This window comes from Chiloscyllium punctatum, chromosome 17 (genome assembly GCF_047496795.1).
Source record: "Chiloscyllium punctatum isolate Juve2018m chromosome 17, sChiPun1.3, whole genome shotgun sequence".
NCBI lineage: Eukaryota > Metazoa > Chordata > Chondrichthyes > Orectolobiformes > Hemiscylliidae > Chiloscyllium > Chiloscyllium punctatum.
Window position 1 is genome coordinate 43,624,665 of NC_092755.1, and position 20,657 is coordinate 43,645,321.

General features: G+C 41.1%; 1 protein-coding gene across 2 annotated transcripts in view; it reads right to left on the reverse strand.

Annotated features, from left to right (window-relative positions):
* The window catches only part of LOC140487770 (breakpoint cluster region protein), a 457,801-nt gene that overhangs the window by 73,407 nt on the left and 363,737 nt on the right, over nt 1–20,657 (reverse strand). The window contains exon 17 of one of the 2 annotated variants that reach the window (XM_072587008.1): nt 9,439–9,591. The exons of the other annotated variant lie outside the window; for it this stretch is intronic. Coding sequence (XP_072443109.1) covers nt 9,439–9,591 — 153 coding nt within the window. The remainder of the gene's footprint in view (nt 1–9,438; nt 9,592–20,657) is intronic. 2 annotated transcript variants of the gene reach the window in all.

Genomic DNA, 20,657 nt, shown 5'->3' on the forward strand with positions numbered 1-20,657 from the left:
TCACTCTAAAGAAAAAAGTCCTAGCTTGTCCAACTTCACCCGATAATTCAGACCACTGAGTCCTGGCAACACTTCTGTAAATTTTTTCTACACTCTTTCTGGTTTAATAACATCCTTTAGCAAGGTGACCAAAACTGAACACAATACGCCAAGTGCAGCCTCACCAACGTCCTGTATAAGTGCAACATAACTTTCAACTTCGATACTTAATTCCCTTACTGACGAAGGCCAGTGTGTCAAAAGCCTACTTCGCTGACCTGTCTACCTGTGACTCTACTTTCAGAGAACCGTGCACCTGAACTCCAATGTCCCTCTATTCCACTATATTCCTTAAGGCCCTACCATTCACCATGAAACTCCTACTTTGATTTGAGTTTCCAAAATGCAAGACCTCACACTTATCTATATTAAACTCTGTCATTTCTCTGCCCACTTCCCCAGCTGATCAAGGTCCTGCTGAAATTTCTGATAACCTTCCTAACTGTCTCCAATAGCATTTACTTGAGTGTCATCTGCAAACTTACGAATCATGCCTTGTCATCCAAATTATTGATATAGATAACAAACAGAAATGGGGCCAGCACTGACCCCTGAGGCACGCCAATAGTCACAGGTCTCCTGTCCAACAAACATCCTTCCAATATTACCCTCTGCTTTCTACCATTCAAGCCAATTGTGTATCTAATTTGCTAGCTCCCCCTAGATTCCATGCAACCTAACCTTCCAGAGCAGACTACTATGTGGAACCTTATCAAAGGCCTTAATGAAATCCATATAGACTACGTTTAGTGTCTCACCCTCATCAACCTTCCTGGTCACTTCGTCAAAGAACTCTAACAAATTTGTGAGGCATGATCTTTCATGCAAAAAACCCATGCTGCCTACTCTGAATCAAACCCTGTCTTTCCAAATGTATGGACATCTTATCCCTAGAATCTTCTCAAGTAACGTAACTACTACGATGTTAAGCTTACTGGTCAATAGAGTCATACAGTATTACAGCATGGAAACAGCCCGTCAGCCCAGATTGGTCCATGCTGACCATGGTGCCCACTCAGCTCGTGCCAACTGCCCACGTGGTCCATAATTCTCTAAACCCTTCCCATCCATATAGTTGTTTAAATGACCCTACTGTATCTACCTCAATCACTTTTCTGGCAACCCGATCAATGTATGCACCACTCTCTGCATGAAGAAGTTGCCCCTCAGGTCCTTCTTTATTCTTTCCCCTTTCACCTCATTGGGGCGGCACGGTGGCTCAGTGGTTAGCACTGCTGTCTCATAGCATCATGGACCCAGGTTCTATTCTAGCTTCGGGCGACTGTCTGTGTGGAGTTTGCACATTCTCCCCATGTCTGTGTAGGTTTCCTCCCACAATCCAAAGATGTGCAGGTCAGGTGAATTGCCATGCTAAATTGCCCATAGTGTTAGGTACATTAGTCGGGGTAAATGTAGGGGAATGGGTCTGGGTAGGTTACTCTTCGGAGGGTCGGTGTGGACTTGTGGGGCCAAAGGGCCTGTTTTCATACTGTAGGGAATCTAATCTAATCTAGTCTAGACCCTATGCCCTCTAGTTTTCAATTCCCCAACCTTGGGAAGAAAATGATTGCATTCATCTTATCTATGCCCCTAATGATTTTATACATCTCAATAAGGTCACCTCTCCTTCTCCTATGGTCCAATGAATAAAGTCCCATTCTGGCCATCCTCTCCTTATAACTCAGCTCTACTAGTCCTGGCAACATCCTTGTAAATCTGCTTTGCACTCGTTCTACTTTAATTATGCCTTTCCTATAACAGGATGACAAAAACTATACAAAATACTTCAAACGTGGCCTCACTAACGACTTAAACAACTGCAACATAACGTTCAAACTCCTATATTGAATGCCTTGACCAATGAAGACAACATGCTAAATGCCTTCTTCACCGCCCTGTCTACGTGTGACACTGCTTTCAAGGTACTACGTACTTGTACTCCTAGGTCCCTCTGTTTCATAATGCTCCTCAGGACCTCACCATTTACTGTTCAATCCTACCTTGGCTTGACTTTCCAAAGTGTAACACCTCACACTTATCTGTATTGAATTTCATTTGCCAATCTTCAGCCCACTTCCCCACCTGATCAAGATCCCTCTTTAATTTTTGATAACCTTACTTGCTATCAATGATACCTCCTAATTTTGTGTCATCTGCAAACTTACTAATCATGCCTTACACATTCATATCCAGATCATTTATGTAAACAACAAATAACAAATGTTCCAGCACCAAAACCAGTCGCACACCATTAGTTACAGGCCTCCAGTGTGAGAAACAACTTGCAACCATTATCCTTTGCTTCCTACCATCGAGCCAATTTTGAATCCGATTAGCTCGCTCTCCCTGGATCCCATGCAACCTAACTTCATGACTAGCCTGCCATGTGGGACTTTGTCAAAAGCCTTACTAAAGTCCATACAGACCACATCCATTGTCCTACCCTCACCTTTCCTCTTGGTGACCTCTTCAAAAAACACTAAAAGGACCCGACTTCCCGCGCACAAATCCGTGCTGACTTCTGCTGACAAATGTTGGTTGATCCAACCCCCAGTATTCTCTCAACAACTTGCCTACCACTGATGTCAGGTTCATTTGCCTGCAGTTCTTTGCAGCCCTTCTTGAATGAGCACAACATTCGCTACACTCCAGACTTCAGGGACGCCACCGGTGGCTAACGATGATACAAAAATGTCAGCTAGGGCATCCGCAATTTCTTCTTTAGCCTCTTGCAGAGTTCTTGAATATATCTGGTCAGGACCAGGAGACCTATCCATCTTCATATATTCTAATACATCCAACACCTCCTCTACTGTGATATGGACTGTCCCAAACTATCACAATTGACTTCCCCAAGTTCCCAAGCCTTCATGTCTTTCTCCACAGTAAACACAGAGGAGAAATATTCACTGAGGACCTCGCTGATCTCCTGCAGTTTCACATTCCTTTAGTCCTTGAGGGGTCCTATTCTCTCACTATTCTTTTTCCTTTAATATACTAGAAGTACCTCTTTAGATTCACCCTAATCTTCTCAGCCAAGGCTTTCTTGTGGCCCCCCTCCAATTTCCTTCTTCAGTAAACTCCTGTATCCTCTTTATGCCTCCAGGGAATCCCTTGATCCCAGCTGCCTGTGCCTGAGCCATGCCTCCTTTTTTCTGGTCAAAGCCTCAATATCTCGTCATGCAAGGTTCCCTATTCTTGGCAACTTTGCTCTTCACCCTCACAGGAACATACAAACCTTGAACTATCCCACTTTTAAAGACCTCCCACTTGCCGGAGGTACCTTTGCCTACAACCAAACTACTCTAATCAACCCCCTGCAAGCTCCTGTCTAATTCCATCAAAAGTCCCCTTGCCCCAATTTAGAACTGGAACCTGTGGACCAGTTTTGCCCCTCTCCGTAACTATTTTAAAATTAGTAGAACAATGTCCACTGGTCCCAAACTGCTCCCACACTGTCATCTTCACAAGAGTAGATCGAAGTTTTGGCCCTTCCCTCTATATAGAATACAGAGCATTACAGCGCAGTACAGGCCCTTCAGCCGTTGAAGTTGCGCCGACCTGTGAAACCATCCTGAAGCCCACCTATCCGACACTATTCCATTTTCATCCATATACTGCTTGAGGAAACTTTTCTGAACACATTGAAATTCCACCCCATCTCAGCCTTTAACGCTATGGTATTCCCATTCTGTTAGGAAAATTAAAATCCACTACTATGACAGCCCTATTGCTTATGCAAGTCTCTCCAATATCCCTGCATATTTGTTCCTCTAGTCCCATTCATTATTTGGGGGCCTATAGCACAATCCCAACAACGCCACTATCCCCTTCTTATTTCTTAGCTCCCTTGCAAAGGCTCACTGGCTGATCCTTTAGTTATTTCATCTCCGATTCCTGCTGTGATGCTCACCTCAGTCAAAAATGCAATTCCCTTTCCCCACTTTGCACCATCTCTGTCCTGCTTAAAGTACCAGTATCCTGGCACACTAAGCTGCCAGCCCTGTCCCTCCTTTAGCCATGTTTCTCTAATGGCTTTAATATCACGTACCTATCCATGCCCTGAGTTCAGCAGCTTTACCTATCAGCCCTCTTGTACTGAAACAGATGCAATTTAATCCAACAGGCATTCCTTGCTCCTGTCGTGTTCCAGTCCCTTCAATTTTGTATTTCTGATTACTGTATCTCCTTCTAGCCTTGCACTTTACTCCTTGCTGCTGAAGATTCCACCCCCCGCCAATCTAGTTTAAACCCTCCCTTACAGCACTAGCAAATCTGGCCACCAAGATATCGGTCCCCCTCCAGTTCAGGTGCAACTTGTCCCTCTTGAACAGGTCGCCTCTGCCCCAGAAAAGATCATAATGATTTAAGAATCTGAATTTCTTCCCTTGTACCAATTATTTAACCAGGCATTCATCTGCCTAATTGTCCTGACCTTACCCTCACTAGCACATGGCACTGGAAGTAATCCGAAGATTACTATTATCGAGGTTCTGGTTTTTAAGTTTTCTCCTAGCTCTCTATAATCACTCTGCAGAACCTCATCCCTATTTCTACCTATATCATTTGTGCCAATGTGCACAATGACCTCTGGCTGCTCACACTCCTCTTTGAGAACATTCTGCAGGCGCTCTGAGACATCCTGGACGGCAAAATACACCATCCTGGATTCGCATTTGCAGTCACAGAATCTCCTGTCTGTCCCCCTAACTATCGAGTCTCCTGTCATTAAGGTCCTGTTTACCTTTACGTTTTCCCGCTGTGCCCTAGAGCCAGTCGCAGTGCCACCGACCTGCCTACTGCAGTTTTTCTTTGAACGGTCATCCCCTGCAATGGCATCCAAAACAGTATACAAGAGGAATGAGCATAGAGGATTCCTGCCTACTCCCTTTGTCTTTCCTGGTGGCCACCCAGCTACTTTGTGCCTACACCTCAGGTGGGACCACCTCACTAAAACTCTTATCTATGATGTGCTCAGCATCTCAGATGATGGACAGCATGGTGGCTGTGGTTAGCACTGCTGCCGCAGGGACCCAGGTTTGATTCTAGCCTCGGTTGACTCTCTGTGTGGAGTTTGCATGTTCTCCCCGTGTCTGCATGGGTTTCCTCCAGGTGCTCCGGTTTCCTCCCACAATCCAAAGATGTGCAGGTTAGGTACATTAGTCAGGGGAAATATAGAGTAATAGGATAGGGGAATGGGTCTGGGTGGATTACTCTTTGGAGGGTCAGTGTGGACTTGTTGGGCCAAATGGTCTCTTTCCACACTGTAGGGATTCTGTGATTCTATGATCCTAAGTACGTCCAGCTCCAGCTCCCTGACATGGTCTCCCAGGAGCTGTAGCTGGGTGCACTTCCCACAGGTGCAGTTATCAGGCACAATGGAAGTGTACCTGAGCTCCCTCATCCTGCAGGACGACCATGCTACTGCCCTAACTGCTATCTCAATTGCTCGAAGACTAACGAGGAAAGTTAAAAAAAGACTTTACCTGAGCTTACCTGCACGTTTTGCTGAGGCTCTGCTCACCGAAGCCTCTTGAGCCAAAGACTTACCACTCACCCTGCCACTAGCAAATTTTCCAATAATATGTCGCTCTAACCCCCAATTTTATTTTGGTTAGAGGAGGAGGACAGGAGGGAAACACTACAGTGATGCAGTGTTGCACATAATGTGCAATTTTGACGTAATGTTTGAAGAAGCAGGAGCTGGGGGGAGAAATGTTTTGGAAAATGTTGCAATATTGCCTGAACTGTGGTGGTTAATTAATGGCCACTTAAGCATCTCATCCAGTCCCTGCTTCTATTTTACCAGCAGTGGAAAAGAATAAAATACAACTCCCTAGTTTTTAAAAAAAAATGAAACTGGTTTTATGACTTGAAAATTGTAGCAAATTTTAATTGAACCTTTTATGTCAACTAAAAATGTTAACTTTTATCAGCAAATGTATCAGTTAGAAGACAAGCTAAGGGCTTCATTACAAAATTGAGCAGCTAACTGTAAATATTTTTAAATTGCAAAAGCAGTAATGTTAACCCAAAATTAAGCATTTCCATAACTTGATCGATATATATAAATGAACATGTGTAATGGGCAGCAGTAGATAATATAACTAATTGTTTGATTAAAATTACTTCATGACTGAACCACCACAAGCAACAAACATTTTCCATTTAAAAAGCAAGTTGTTAAATAGCTTGTAAATGGCAACTACTTGTTACAGGCCGATTCCGCTAACTACTACAAGTTCAATAATCAAACGAAGATAACTGCACCTAATTTTGGATTGTGCGCAACTGAATTCTCCACAGAACATGTTTTGCAACATCCTATATGAGATCACTGAAAATACATCTGTGGGCATGTTGACTAAAACTGCATCTTTTAACACTCCATTATCTTCCCAGACATAATTCAAAGAAGTTATTACCTGCTTTATTAGTCAATGACCATCTATAATACTCAAATGGCCATTAATATGGTTGCTTGGTTTAATGAGCATTTGGATTCAAAGACATTATCTAATCTGGAAACTGCACTACTGTAAAACAGGTTACCCCTCTATTCAAAGATCTGAGATTAAACCATTCAATATTTCAATACTTAAATGGGATTTTACGTTGAGTCATAATAATAAAGCAATTTTGTTGTGGTGCAAGTAGTTTCCAATCTCGAACAACTTGTCTGTTCTCACAAAGTTAGCATTGCCTGCACCAGAGTGCATTTCAGGCCTGTTTACATGCCATCATACTACTCACTCACTCAGAGCCTCCCTGGATACTCACAGCATCTCAGCCTTACATTGCCTTGCCTTGCCTTTTTGAGCTTGACTCCCTCAACCAGAACTATCAGACTCAAAATACCTTGCCATTTAGGGGAGACGTAAAACCAGGAAGCTTGTCATCATTATTAACAGTAGACAAGCAGAAGGCTGGAAGAATACAGCAAGTCAGGCAGCATCAGGTGGTGAAGTCGACGTTTTGGATGCAACGCTTCTTCAGGACTGGGGGAGGGTGTAGGGGTGAGGATCTATAATTTGAACTTAGGCTATTGTCAAAAGCAACAAGTATATGTAGATTTTTATTAACCACAAAATGGTTTTTCAATTTAAAACAACATAACAAAATAGCTTTAGATTTTTCTTTGACACTGTGAACTTGAACTGATGCTTTGCTGAGTTGGTTAGAGGTAAGAGAAAATAATGTAATTTTCATAATATGAATCATAAGACAGTGACTTGGTATTCGAACTAACCTTGGACTAGCAAGCAGGGGATGATTTTGTGTGGAACTGTCTGTTTCTCAGGAAATATCATTGGATTAACCTGCTGTAAATCATGTCACCTTATTACATTTGATTGATCTTTTCTTGTAATTAAGGCTGTGCTGTCTCTTAAAAAACATAAATAATGTGTAAGTTTCGAATGTAATTGCGTCATTTCTCCACAGAAGAAAGAAGTTTTTAACCTGTGTTGCTGGACAAAGCTGTGCCAGACTGCCTTAATTTATTAAACCGGTAACAGACTGTACTCCTAGTGATTCTTTTGACCAATCTCTAACCAAGGCGCCCCTCTGGAGGGGTCCATATCTTCGGGGGAGCTGCAGATAAAGGGGATGGCAGGGCAAGGTGATGAAATGGGGATAGCTGAAGACAGATGGAGGGTATGATCTGGTTGGTCAATGGGAGAAATGAATCTGGTTAGTGGCAGGGAGGAGTGGAAGGGAGGGAGAGGCATTGAGAAGGGAGTCAGAGATGGAAAGGAAGGTTATTTGAAATTGGAGATCAAAAATAGAATGCATTTGCAAATACAATTCTGCAAATGCAGAGAGTGTGTCTCTCAGACACAAATACATACAGTCCCCACACTCTCACCCACGCGCACACTCTCTCACAGGCTTATACTCAGTCATAGTCACTCACACATTCACGCAAACACACTCTTTCTCTCACACACACTTATATATGTCTATGGGGTGAATTTGCATTTGCAGAATTGAATTTGCTCAAAAAAAAAACACAACCTGCAGGCAGTCAATCCATATTACATTTTATAAATTTGGAAATAGAACTAGTCTGACTCAAGACATACATTGTCTGAGCTGAGATGTCACCTTTTTTTTAAAATAAAGTCTCAAGTTATCTCAAGAATGTCACAGAATCATAGAGATGTACAGCATGGAAACAGATTCTTCGGTCCAACCCGAAGCATGCCAACAAGCTATCCCGACCCAATCTAGTCCCACCTGCCAGCACCCGGCCCATATCCCTCCAAACCCTTCCGATTCATATACCCATCCAAATGCCTCTTAATGCTGCAATTGTACCAGCCTCCACCACTTCCTCTGGCAGCTCATTCCATACACGTCCCACCCTCTGCGTGAAAAAGTTGCCCCGTAGGTCTCTTTTACGTCTTTCCCCTCTCACCCTAAACCTATGCCCTCTAGTTCTGGACTCCCCGACCCCAGGGAAAAGACTTTGTCTATTTATCCTATCCATGCCCCTCATAATTTTGTAAACGTCTATAAGGTCACCCCTAAGCCTCCGACGCTCCAGGGAAAACAGCCCCAGCCTGTTCAGCCTCTCCCTGTAGCTCAAATTCTCCAACCCTGGCAACGTTCTTGAAAATCTTTTCTGAACTCTTTCAAGTTTCACAACATCTTTCCGATAGGAAGGAGACCAGAATTGCATGCGATATTCCAACAGTGGCCTAACCAATGTCCTGTACAGCCGCAACGTGAGCTCCTAACTCCTGTACTCAATACTCTGACCAATAAAAGAAAGCATACCAAACGCCTTCTTCGCTATCCTATCTACCTGCGACTCTACTTACAAGGAGCTATGAACCTGCACTCCAAGGTCTCTTTGTTCAGCAACACTTCCTAGGACCTTACCATTAAGTGTATAAATCCTGCTAAGATTTGCTTTCCCAAAATGCAGCACCTCGCATTTATCTGAATTAAACTCCATCAGCCACTTCTCAGCCCATTGGCTCATCTGGCCCAGATCCTGTTGTAATCCGAGGTAACCTTCTTTCTTAAAAGAAGTTCTGGGATTTACATAATAATGAACTGAAACCTGCAACCTATTCTAAAAGATGAAAGACTTAACAGCAATCTAGGTTTGTTCAATATATTGTTTTAATTGCATGACACTCTTACCTTTTGCTATAAATTCTGTGTCTTATGATCCTGCCCCACTAATTACATAAAGGAGCAGTGCTCCGAAAGCTAGTGCTTCCAAATAAACCTGTTGGACTGTAACCTGGTGTTGTGTGATTTTTAACTTTGTCCAACCCAGTCCAACACATCATAAGTTAAGTCATTCTTTCTTTATTAGGTGTTGTTTGGAATTTTAGAAGGATGTGAATATTCATCACATTAAATTTAGCCACGTTCATTACTTACAGAATGTAATCTTAAAATTCCAGACAACATTTGGGTTGAGGATATGGTCAGGCTTGGGTGTGATGCCTCCCATTGTTGACTAGCCTGCCAGCACTGTATAGTGTCAGAGGACTGCTGAAGTTCATTGAACCGTGTCCGGGCAAGACTCAATACCTTCAGGTGAGGAAGGGAGAAAATGGAAAATAATTTCAAAATCTGTTCCAAGTACACTGCAACTGCTGTAAGGACATTAGCTACTAATCTTCACTTAAAATGTGGCATATTTGCTTTTATATCACTGCATAGCTATTCATTTGTGGATCTAATACTTTTTGTTGAGGCTGATGTAAGACAATCACACAAAAATGTCTTTGCTAAACTTTTACCTTCTAAAACTGCATTTGAAAAATCTAATTTGATTAGTCACAAAATGTTTGCATCTTATTTTTCTTCAAAAAACAGAACATTTTACATCACACTTCTTTGGCTACCAACGGTCTCTGATACCTTGTTTAGAGGCCTCATTAATGAGCATTAGGTTATTGCAAGCACATGGAGCAATGGAGACACATAATCCTTTCCTCGGTCAACATCAATATCATATTTATCGCAGCATTCACCAGTAAGTAATAGGGTTTGATTGCAGTAAAGATAATTACTGCAATCTTAAGTACTGCCCAACTCACATGACTCAAATACAGCTTTTCTTTGAAAGCTGTAAACTGTGAAATCGGAGAGATTCAGTTTCACATTGATTCCATCCAGGTGAGCCACAACTGGAGCTTCACGTTGTTTTTTATATTCAATCTTCATCAGTCACAAACCCATTTTTGGCCCTCGGGACAATGAACGAATATTGAGACTTCCAATACAACTTTAGCGTTGTCCATTTGACAATATATAACAGAAAACTGTGAATTATGTTAGTCTGCATTCTGCTTCCTTATATCATTTTCAATAGTTTGTCCAGAGTGAAAACAAATCCTCTATGAAGAATTTTTTTCATGCCAGAAAGGTATTGATTTAAAAAGCAGCGCTTTTGCTTCTTATTTATTCCTGTCGTATAATCCTGAACAGTAGCAGAAATTACCTCTGTTCTTTATCAACCGTGCATTTTTTCAATGAGGTTTTTTCAGAGTGAATGAGAAAGAGTGAGCATCGGGGAGAGGGAAAGGGAAGAGAGATGAAAATACTTCTTCCTAGGCCTTTGGAAAGTCTCGAGATGCTTGATGAATAACTTTGTTTCAGAGGAATTTGTTATGGGCGTGCAACTCAGCAGCATTTCTGGTCATAGAAATTCCTTGTGTCATTAGCAAATTTGGATACATATCTTCTAAAACCATCATGTATACTATTAATAAATATAGTAAATATTGACAAATATTTGTTGACAAAATAAATCCTTGCAGGAATCACAAGTCACATTGTGCCAATTAGAGTATATGTCCATAATCCCCACTTCTTTGCCTCCTGCCCGTTCAGGCAATTTCCTCACTAGATCAATAGATTCACAGATTCATAAAGTGCATTTGACCCATCCAGTCTGCACCACTACAACTACCTCAAAGTGTGCCAATCCCAATTTCCTGCACTCGTCCTGTATCATTGAATGTTATATTTGAAGTACTTATCCAAGTATTTTTTAAAAGGTTGTAAGATTTCCAGCCTTCCCACCTATCCGCTGCACCCTCCGCTCCAACCTATCACCATCACTCCGCACCTGCATTTACCTATTGCTTTCCCAGCTGCCTTTCCTTCAGCCCCAAGCCCCCCTCCCATTTACCTCTCAGCCCCCTTTGCCTATCCACATTCCTGATGAAGGGCTTATGCCTGAAAGATTGTATCCCCTGCTCCTCAGATGCTGCCTGACCTGTTGTGCTTTTGCAGCACAACACTTTTTGACTCTGATCTCCAGCATCTGCAGTCTTCACTTTCTCCTAGCCTCCACTATTTGTCCAGGCATTGCATTCCAGATTCCCACCACCCACTGAGAGCCACATTTTTTTCCCCAAATCCCATCAATCTCCTGCCCCTTACCATAAAACGATGCCCTTTTGTAATTGACTCCTCATCCGAAGAGAACAGCTGCTCTCTATCCACCTTTTCCCTGCCCCTCATACCCTCTCAGTCTTCTCGATTCTAAGAAAAACAATCCAAGCCGATATAGTCTCTCCTTATAGCTGAATTTCTCCATTCCAGGCAGCATCTTGGTGAGTCTCCTCTGTGCCCGGTCTAGTGCTATCACATCCTTCCTGTAGTGATGTGACCAGAACTGCAAATAATACTTCAGCTGTGGCCTTAACAATGCTCTGTACAACTCCAACATTACCACCTTGTTCTTATACTCTATGCCACAATTGATGAAACTAAGTGTCCCATATGCCTTTTTAGCTATCCTATTCATGTGCACTGCTGACTTCAGGGATGCGTGAATAATTACCCTAAGATCCATCTGTTCCTGTAAGCTACCCAGTGTCCTGCCATTCATTAAATACTCCCTCATCTTGTTTCTTCTTCCAATGTGCATCACCTCACACTTATCAGAGTTAAATGCCATCTGCCACTGGTCTGCCCATATGACGAACCCACCATCTGAAATCTTGCTTAACAATCCCCCCATAATTTCATCAATATCATTTATATATATAACAAACAATAAAAGTTCCAGTACTGATCTTTGTGGTGCACCATTGGAGACAGGCCTCCAGTCACCTAAATAGTCTTCTACCACCACCCTTTGTGTCCTGTTAGTAAACCAGTTACTAATCCATTTTACCAGGTTTCCCTGAATTCCATGCGTTTTAATCTTCTCTATCAGTCTCCCATTTGGGAACTTGTGAAAAGCTTTGCTTAAATCTATATAAACTACATCAACTGAACTTCCTTATCCACACACTTGATGATGTTTTTAAAAAATTCTCGTGAATTTATTAGGTATGACCTCCCCCTGACAAAGCCATGCTCACTATCCCTCATTAACGCTTGCTTTTGTGAGCGGGTATTAATTCGCTTCTTCTCCAGTAGCTTCCCTACCACCGATGTGAGACTCCTCAGTCTATAATTTCCTAGTTCATCTTTACCACCCTTCTTAAAAAATGGAACCATATTAGTTGTCTGCCAGTCCTCTGGCATTTCCCTTGGGGCCAGAGAGGAATTAAAAATTTGTGTCAGAGCCCCTGCAATTTTCTACCTTGCCTCCCACAGCAAGCTGAGATGTAATTCATCTGGGATTTGTCTTTTTAAGCCTGACAGAGCCTCCAACATCTCCACCTTTCCCACATCAAACTGTACAAGTTCCTCACAATTCTTTTTCCTGAATTCCATACCTACATTCTCCTTTTCCAGAGTGAAAAGCTAAGAGAAGTATTCATTCAAAACCCTCCCATATCCTGCAGCTTCACACACAGGTTGCACCTTTGTCCTTAATGGGCCCTACTCGTTCAATGGTTAATTTCTTCCCTTTCACGTATTTATAAAACGTTTATATTTTATTTATATATCTTATATTTATTATCAGGAATTTATTCATATTGATTATATTTATACCCATTCAATTCCATGAGCTTCACCTCTTTATGCAGAATGAATCAAATGCCTTAAAAACCTCTATACACATTCCCTTGTCTAACTCTTTAGTCATCTCTTCAAAAATCCATTCAGATTCATCGACGTCTTTACAAATACATGTTTTTTTTCTAATTAGCTGAAAAGTTAAGGTGTTCAAACATTCTGGTCAACATTCTATACTTAATTATAGACTAACAATTTGCTGCCAACAGCTAATATGCTATAATTCTCTGATATACCTCTGTCACCTTGCCTAAATAGCAAAATTATATGCACAAATACTTTTTATCTTGTATTAGATTCTCCTACATGTACATCTTAATACTCCAACCATTTTCACTGTAGCCTCTTAGTTCAAGTAGAATACTAGCCTGCATTAGAGAAATTTATGAACTATAATGACTATGTTTCTTCCTCCTCAAATGGTAGTATTTGAAATCCAAAAATGGCATAAACATGCATAGCATTAGCGTTAAACACATGCCTAATATAATATATAAACAGATTCAAAACCAACAGTCATTCAAGCCTTCATTTCCCCATCATATTCAGATCAGATTGTAAGTAAAGTATACTTGAACACTTTCATGGTCAGAGCAGTAATTGAACAAGACATTTTCTGGTTAAATCATGTGGAATTTGCTCTGAACAAGTAGTTGTCACCTCAGAAGAAATAATATGCTTCAACTTGTTGGACAGTGAACTTTGATAAACATCTGGAGGATTGATTGGCATGTTAAACTGTTGTAGAAAAATATGAATCTACAAAATTATGAACTTAGATTGATATGCCTGAACTCATCATTCTGCTGACGAGGTTCCCATTTCAAACAAAATAAATGGTTTTACTGCAAGATCTCCATTGTCACCAAAGCTCACAACTTTACGGAAAAGTTCAAACAAACAGAATTTCATCTTCAATCTAAACTGCAGCTTTGTTACGACAACATATATAGTTCTTATGGCTAAAGAGATCGAAGGGTTTTGGGAGAAATTTGGAACAGGATACCAACTTGGATGATCAGCCATGATCATACTGAATGCTGGAGCAGGCTTAAAGAGCCAAATGACCTATTCCACTTCTATTGCTTACGTTTCTAAGAAACATCTACAATAAAAGTTTCACAATTTATCAAAAATTTACATTGCAATTTAATGGATTATCTTCAGACAAGACTAACACATGTCCACTTGTTACTTGCTCCATAATAGCTACTTTTACAGAGACAAGAGAGAGCCTCCCACATATCCGTTTCACTTATGCAGAGTACAGCATGTCAACAACTAAGCCGCAAATTCCTAGTTCATTGTCAAATGGCTCTGCTTTTGTGAATATGAAGAATGCAGTTGAGCTTCTTTCAGTTATGTTGGACTTGATAAATTGGAGTACAACATGTCAACAGGTATATCAAATCCAACAAAACTCAAAGACGTTCCACTCCGTTCTTCATATCCATAAAAACAGGACCATTTCACAATAAACTAGGAATTTGCAGCACAGTATGCAATTGAGGAAATAGCTATATTGAGGAAATGGGCTGCAGACCACACACTAGACTCAAAAAACATCAAATCCACAGTGCTTCAAAACCATAGTGAATGGGGGAAGTCAGCTACCAGCATCTGTGGAGAGAAATCAGAGTTTATGTTTTGGGTCGAGTGATCCTTGCTCAGAACTTGACCCAAAATGTTAATTCTGATTTCTCTCCACAGATGCTGCTGCCAGACCTTGTGAGCTTTTTCCAACAATTTCTATTTCTTGTCTCTAATTTACAGGGTTGCAGTCCTTTTGGTTTTTATTCAACATTTTTCATCAGTTTGTTATTCCTTCAGATGATGGGCAGAGTATGCTGTCCAATACACTGGGCTAACCTATATTTATAAACAAATTGTTTTTGTGTGCAGTTTTGGTATCCTTTGGTATCCTGCTAAGGAGGGAGTGCAGCAAAGGCTTACCGGCCTGACTTCTAGATGGAAGGACTGACATATGAGTGGTGTCTGGATTGGTTAGGACTTTGTTCATTGGAGTTTGGAAGTGTGAGGGGGTAATCTCCTGGAAACACATAAGATTCTGAGCAGCAGTGGACAAGGTTAACATGGGAAGAGAGTTCTCATTGGATGGGGTCTGGAACTAGAGGTCACAGACTAAGGTTATGAGGTAGACCATTTAAGACTGAGATGATTTCTTCATCCAGAGAGTGGTGAGCTTGTGGGATTCACTTCCGGAGAAAACAAAAATGGTTTCAAGCAAGAGTTAGATATAGTTCTTAGGGCTAAAGGGATCAAAGGGTATGGAGAGAAAACAGGAACAGGGTACTATTCCTTCTTTTCCATGGATAACATTGCAGGAAAGCAGGATTGGAGTATAGGTTTGGATGATCATGTTCAATGGCAGAGTGGGCTTGAGGGACTAAATGGCTTGGTCCTGCTCTATATTAAAGGTAACTGCTGTTTTCAAAGCAAATTTTATATCACAAAATGATACTGTCATGTGTCTCAGATTATAATTATTTTTCTCCTTAAAGATGCTGACAAATCCAACATGTTCTGTGAACTTTAATTAATTCTTTACTCAATCGAGAATTGTCCCTACAATCCCACAGAATTCCAAATTATACAGCAACCATAATCATCAGACAGCAGCCAAAAAACCTTGTGCATGCTCATTATTCTCATCTGTGTGAATTCTGATCAGGTTTTTATGTACAGTGCACAGTGTTCAGAGGCTCATGCTTGAACAACTAAAATGAATGGAAACATTAAAACAGGATGTGATGGAATTTCCCTCACTTGCCTCGAAGCGTGCCGCTCCAACAACACTCACAAAGCTCAAAACCATACAGCAAATTGCCTGATTGGCAGCAGAGATTCATGAAAAACATAGTTAAAGTGTAAGAGTTGCCACATGTGGCACAAGGTGCAGATTTCTACACCCCCAGGCATCAAAGTTGGCATCTTGCTCATTAATTGGCTTGATTTGGACTTTCTATCTCTACTTGGAAAGAGGTCTCATCTCCAAAAGGTGCCTTCAACAGCTCCAAACATTGTACAATCAAATGATCATGGCATGATCCTCACCTTCTCTCTCCCCCAGACAGCCATAAAATTCTGGCCATAGTGTGAATGCAGAAAAAGATTAAGAGGAAGTGTGACTAGTAGTTCATCAATGGGTAGCATTCTACAGCCAATGAGCAAAGTAACCACAATACTATGGTCCACATGTACATCAACAATATAGGTAGAACCAAGGAAAGGGTTTTTTGATAAGGACCTATATGGGTCTAAATTAAAATCCAGAACTATAAAGAAAATAATCTCCGAATCAGGACCTGAACCATAGACAACTACGGAGTAGATAAAATCAAGGAGTTGAGTGCATGGCTTAAAGATTGGAATGGTAGAATGGGTTCTGATTCATGTGGTGCTGGCACCAGTACTGCGGAAAATGTGAACTATACTGTTGGGTTGACTTTTCCCTGAACTGTCTGGAACCAAAGTTCTGGCAAATTGTACAACCCAGAAAATCACATAGTTTATGAGGGGAGATTTGCAAAGTTGAAGAGAAAACATAAGGCAATGGTACAGAGTAGTGATAACCAGAATTTGTCAATAAGGTCCAAATGCTGAACTGCACCAGGAAATGTCAGAGTCCACAAAAATGGTAAAACTAAAGGCTCTTTCTGTGAACATCTAGCTTGTGATTTGTTTATCTTAGAATAGTTTTGGTTTCAAATTTAAATTGTTAAACCCTGATTGAGAAACTGGTTAAACTGTGGAGTAAATGCAATTCAAAGACATGGAGTTTACTGCACTTAAAAGGTTGGTGTCATATCAACACAAGAAGTTAAAGGATAAGATGATAAAATGGTAGTTGGGCTTACTTAGTTAAAGAACTGGAGACATGGTGTTTGTAGTTACCCCAGCAAAGGATATGGCATTTATGTAGCTCCCAAGAATTAAGGAAAAATGTCAAAGAATCCCTACAGTGTGGAAAGAGACCATTTGGCCCAACAAGTCCACAACAACCCTCCGAAGAGTAACCCACACAAACCCACTCCCCTACCCTACTATACCTGACTAAGGCACCTAAACCACACATCCCTGAACATTATGGACAACTTAGCAGGGCCAATTCACCTAACCTGCACATCTTTGGACTGTGGGAGGAAACTGGAGCGGCCAGAGGAAACCCACGACACGGGGAGAACAGTCGCCCGAGGCTGAAATCAAACCCAAGTTCCTGGTGCTGTGAGGCAGCAGGACTAACCACTGAGCCACCGTGCTGCACAGAGCTTTGGAATTTAAACAAAAATGGTGAGTAACTGGAACTGTGCAGAGAAATCAGAGAGAATCCTGGACAGTGTGATATACCTTTTGAGTTGATGCCAGGAAATGTGAATTAAATTTCAAGATTTTATAAGATTACAGAATTATTGAAGATAAATAGAACTGAGTTTATAGCATAAATTTTCTAAGTTATAATGTTAATACTGCTTATTTGGTTGTAAATTTTTTTTAAAATTAAACAAAATCTGTTTTCTTAAAAACAAAAACTTGCAATGCAATTCTGATAGTTAATTTCTCAGTGATCAAAATTCTTTAAATGTTAACGGTCTTTCACAGAATCCTAATAATGGGTTTGCAACACATTATAATCCTAATAAAGTATTTGCAACAAGGTGAACAAATTAACAGAACAAAGAGCAATAGTTATCACAGAGGCATAGTTGTGACTAAGGCCAAGACATGAATACTTAAAGGCAGCTAATATTGGGAATGACAGGAGGAAAATGTGTGGAGCATAATGTGTGAAAGTGTGAAGTTGTTCATTTTGGAAGGGAGAACAAAAGGACATTCTTACTTAAATAGAGAAAAACTGCAGAAAGCTGCAACACAAAGGGACTTGGGGGAACTTGTGCAAAAAACACAAAGTTGGTAAAGTGGTGTAGCAGATAACCAAGAAGGCTAACAGAATATTGGTCTTTATTTCAAAGTCTTATTGCAATTGTACAAGGTGGCCGGTGACACCACATCTGATGTACCGTGAGCAGTAGTTGTCCCCATATTTAAGCAAATATACTATTTCCTTAGAGGCCATTCAGAGAAGGTTCACAAGGATGATCCATGGTACGCAGGTTTGCCTGATGGGCAAAGGTTAAACAGGGTAGCACTCTCCTCATTGGAATTTACAACAATGAGAGGTGATCTCATTGAAGAATATATGACTTTTAACGGCAGTGACAGGATAAATTCTGGGAGGATGTTATTCCTCATGGGAGAGTCTAGGGTCAGAAGATATCGTCTCAAAAAAAATGCCAATTTAAGACTGAAGTTAGGAGGAATTTCTCCTCTCAGAGAGTTGAGTGTCTTTGGAACTCCTTGACTCAGAGTCCTTGTATCAATATATTTAAAGCTGAGATAGATAGATTCTTGATCAGCAGAGGGACATCAAGTGATTTGGAGAAGAGGCAGGAAAGTGGATGAGAGAAATGTTGGATCAACCATGATCCTATTGAATGGCAGAGCAGGCTCGAGAGTCTGAACAGCCTACTCCTGTCCCTATTTCTCATGGCCTTATAAAAGCAAAGTAGAAAAGGACAAGGAACATAGGTATTTCTGGTAATAAAGGATAAGATTAGTACTAGAGTGAGAACTGAACTTGGGTTAAAGGATCAAGATGCAACATCAGTCTGGATGGAAACAAGAAACAAAGTTAAATCACTGGTCAAAGTTGATTATCGAGCTCTTAACATTAATTCCACCATTGGACAGAATATACAGTGAAGGGTTGTGTAGGCAGGAACAATCACAACATAGCAGAATTTAACATGTAGTTTGAAAGGGAGATATTTGGTCCTAGAATGCACCCATAGGGCCCTTTAGGCGTAGAGGTAATCAAAGTCCCCACCCTTGAGCCAGGTGGGCTCGTTAAAAGTCCTACCTTCTCTAGAGGTATGTCATAACATATCTGGACAAGTGATTACTAAGAAAATGCTTAGATATATAAAGGGGAAAAATCTGGAAGAGAGTGGGTGAGAACTTTTAGACTAGTATAGTGGATAGTCTTTACTGGCTAGAGGAGCATGGTGGTTATGTTACTGGACTGGCAGAGGGAGAAAGTGAGGACAGCAGATGCTGGAGATCAGAGTCAGAAAGTGTGGCACTGGAAAAGCACAATCAGTCAGGCAGCACCTGAGGAGCAGGAGTGTCAACATTTCAGGCATAAGCTCTTCATCATAACCTGATGGCTTTGACCAATGATCCTGAAAGATGAATTCAGATCCCACCAAAGAAGTTGGAAACTGTCATGCAGCTGTTAGTGGGGAAGCAGTAGTGTGTTGGCAATGTCACTGGACCAATAATCCAGAGTTCCATGCTACTGTTCTGGGAATATAGGTTTGAACCCCACCATGGCAGATGGTGATATCTAATAAATTGGGCTTTCTTTTGAAAACAAGTGCTGAGTTCATGCCCATGATTCTGGGTAGGAAAAGGTATAAATCGATGTTTGTACTAAATTATAAATTTACAAATTCCACTTTGGGCACAGGAAAGGTGCCAAAGAGCAGGAGGACAGCCTTTGTGGTACCATTATTCAATGAGAGAGAAGGGGGTAAACCAGGAAACTACAGGCTAGTCAGTCCATCTTCAGTGGTGGGGTAAACTATTGGAAGTAATTCTGAGGTACAGATTCACCTGCATTTGGATAGACCGAGATTAATCAACAACAGTCAGTATAATTTTGTTAAGGGGAGGCCATATCTGACCAACTTGATAACATCTTTGACAAGGTGACCAGGTGTGTAGATGAGGGCAATGTTTTTGATATAACCCATACGAGAATCAGCAAGACATTTGATAAGGTCCCACATGGGAGACTGATAGCAAAGGTTGCCCCACAAGATACAAGGATCTTTTGCAAATTGCATTTACAGTTGGTTCAGTGGCAGAGAATGATGGTTGAGGGGTGTTTTTCTGACTGGATGTCTGTATCCAATGGAGTCCCACATGGGTCAGCATTGGGGCCCTTTCTATTTGTGGTTTATATAAGTGATTTAGGCTTGAACGTATGAGGGTTCATCAGTAAGTTCACAGAGGATACAAAAATTAGTGGGGGCTGGGTGGTAAACAATGAGGAGGATAACCTTCCAGTACAAAAGGATATAGACAGACAGATCAAATGGGCTGATCAGTAGCAGATAGAATTCAGTTTGGATAAATGTGAGGTGATGCACTTGGGGCAGGACAAACATGGTAAAGGAATAAATGATGAATGGTAGGAACCTGGAAAAAACTAAGGGGCAGGGACCTTCATGTGTATGTACACTGGCCCCTTAAAGTATCAGAACAAGTGGATAAAAGACACATGGTATACTTGTCTTTGCTAATCGTGTATAGAGTTTGAGTGCAGGGAGGTTAAGCTAGAACTGTATAATATGTTGATTAGGTCACAGCCAAAATATTGTATGCAGTTCTGGAATCCACATTATAGGTGGGATGTGATATCGCTGTTGAGGGTGCAGAGGAGATTAACCAGGATGTTGCCTGATTTAAGAGACTCAGGCAAGAGTAGAGATTGGACAGACTAGGGTTGGTTTCTTAAAAGTGGAGGAGATTGAGTGGGGACATGATTGAAATGTATAAAATTGAGAGGGGCATAAATAAAGTAAACA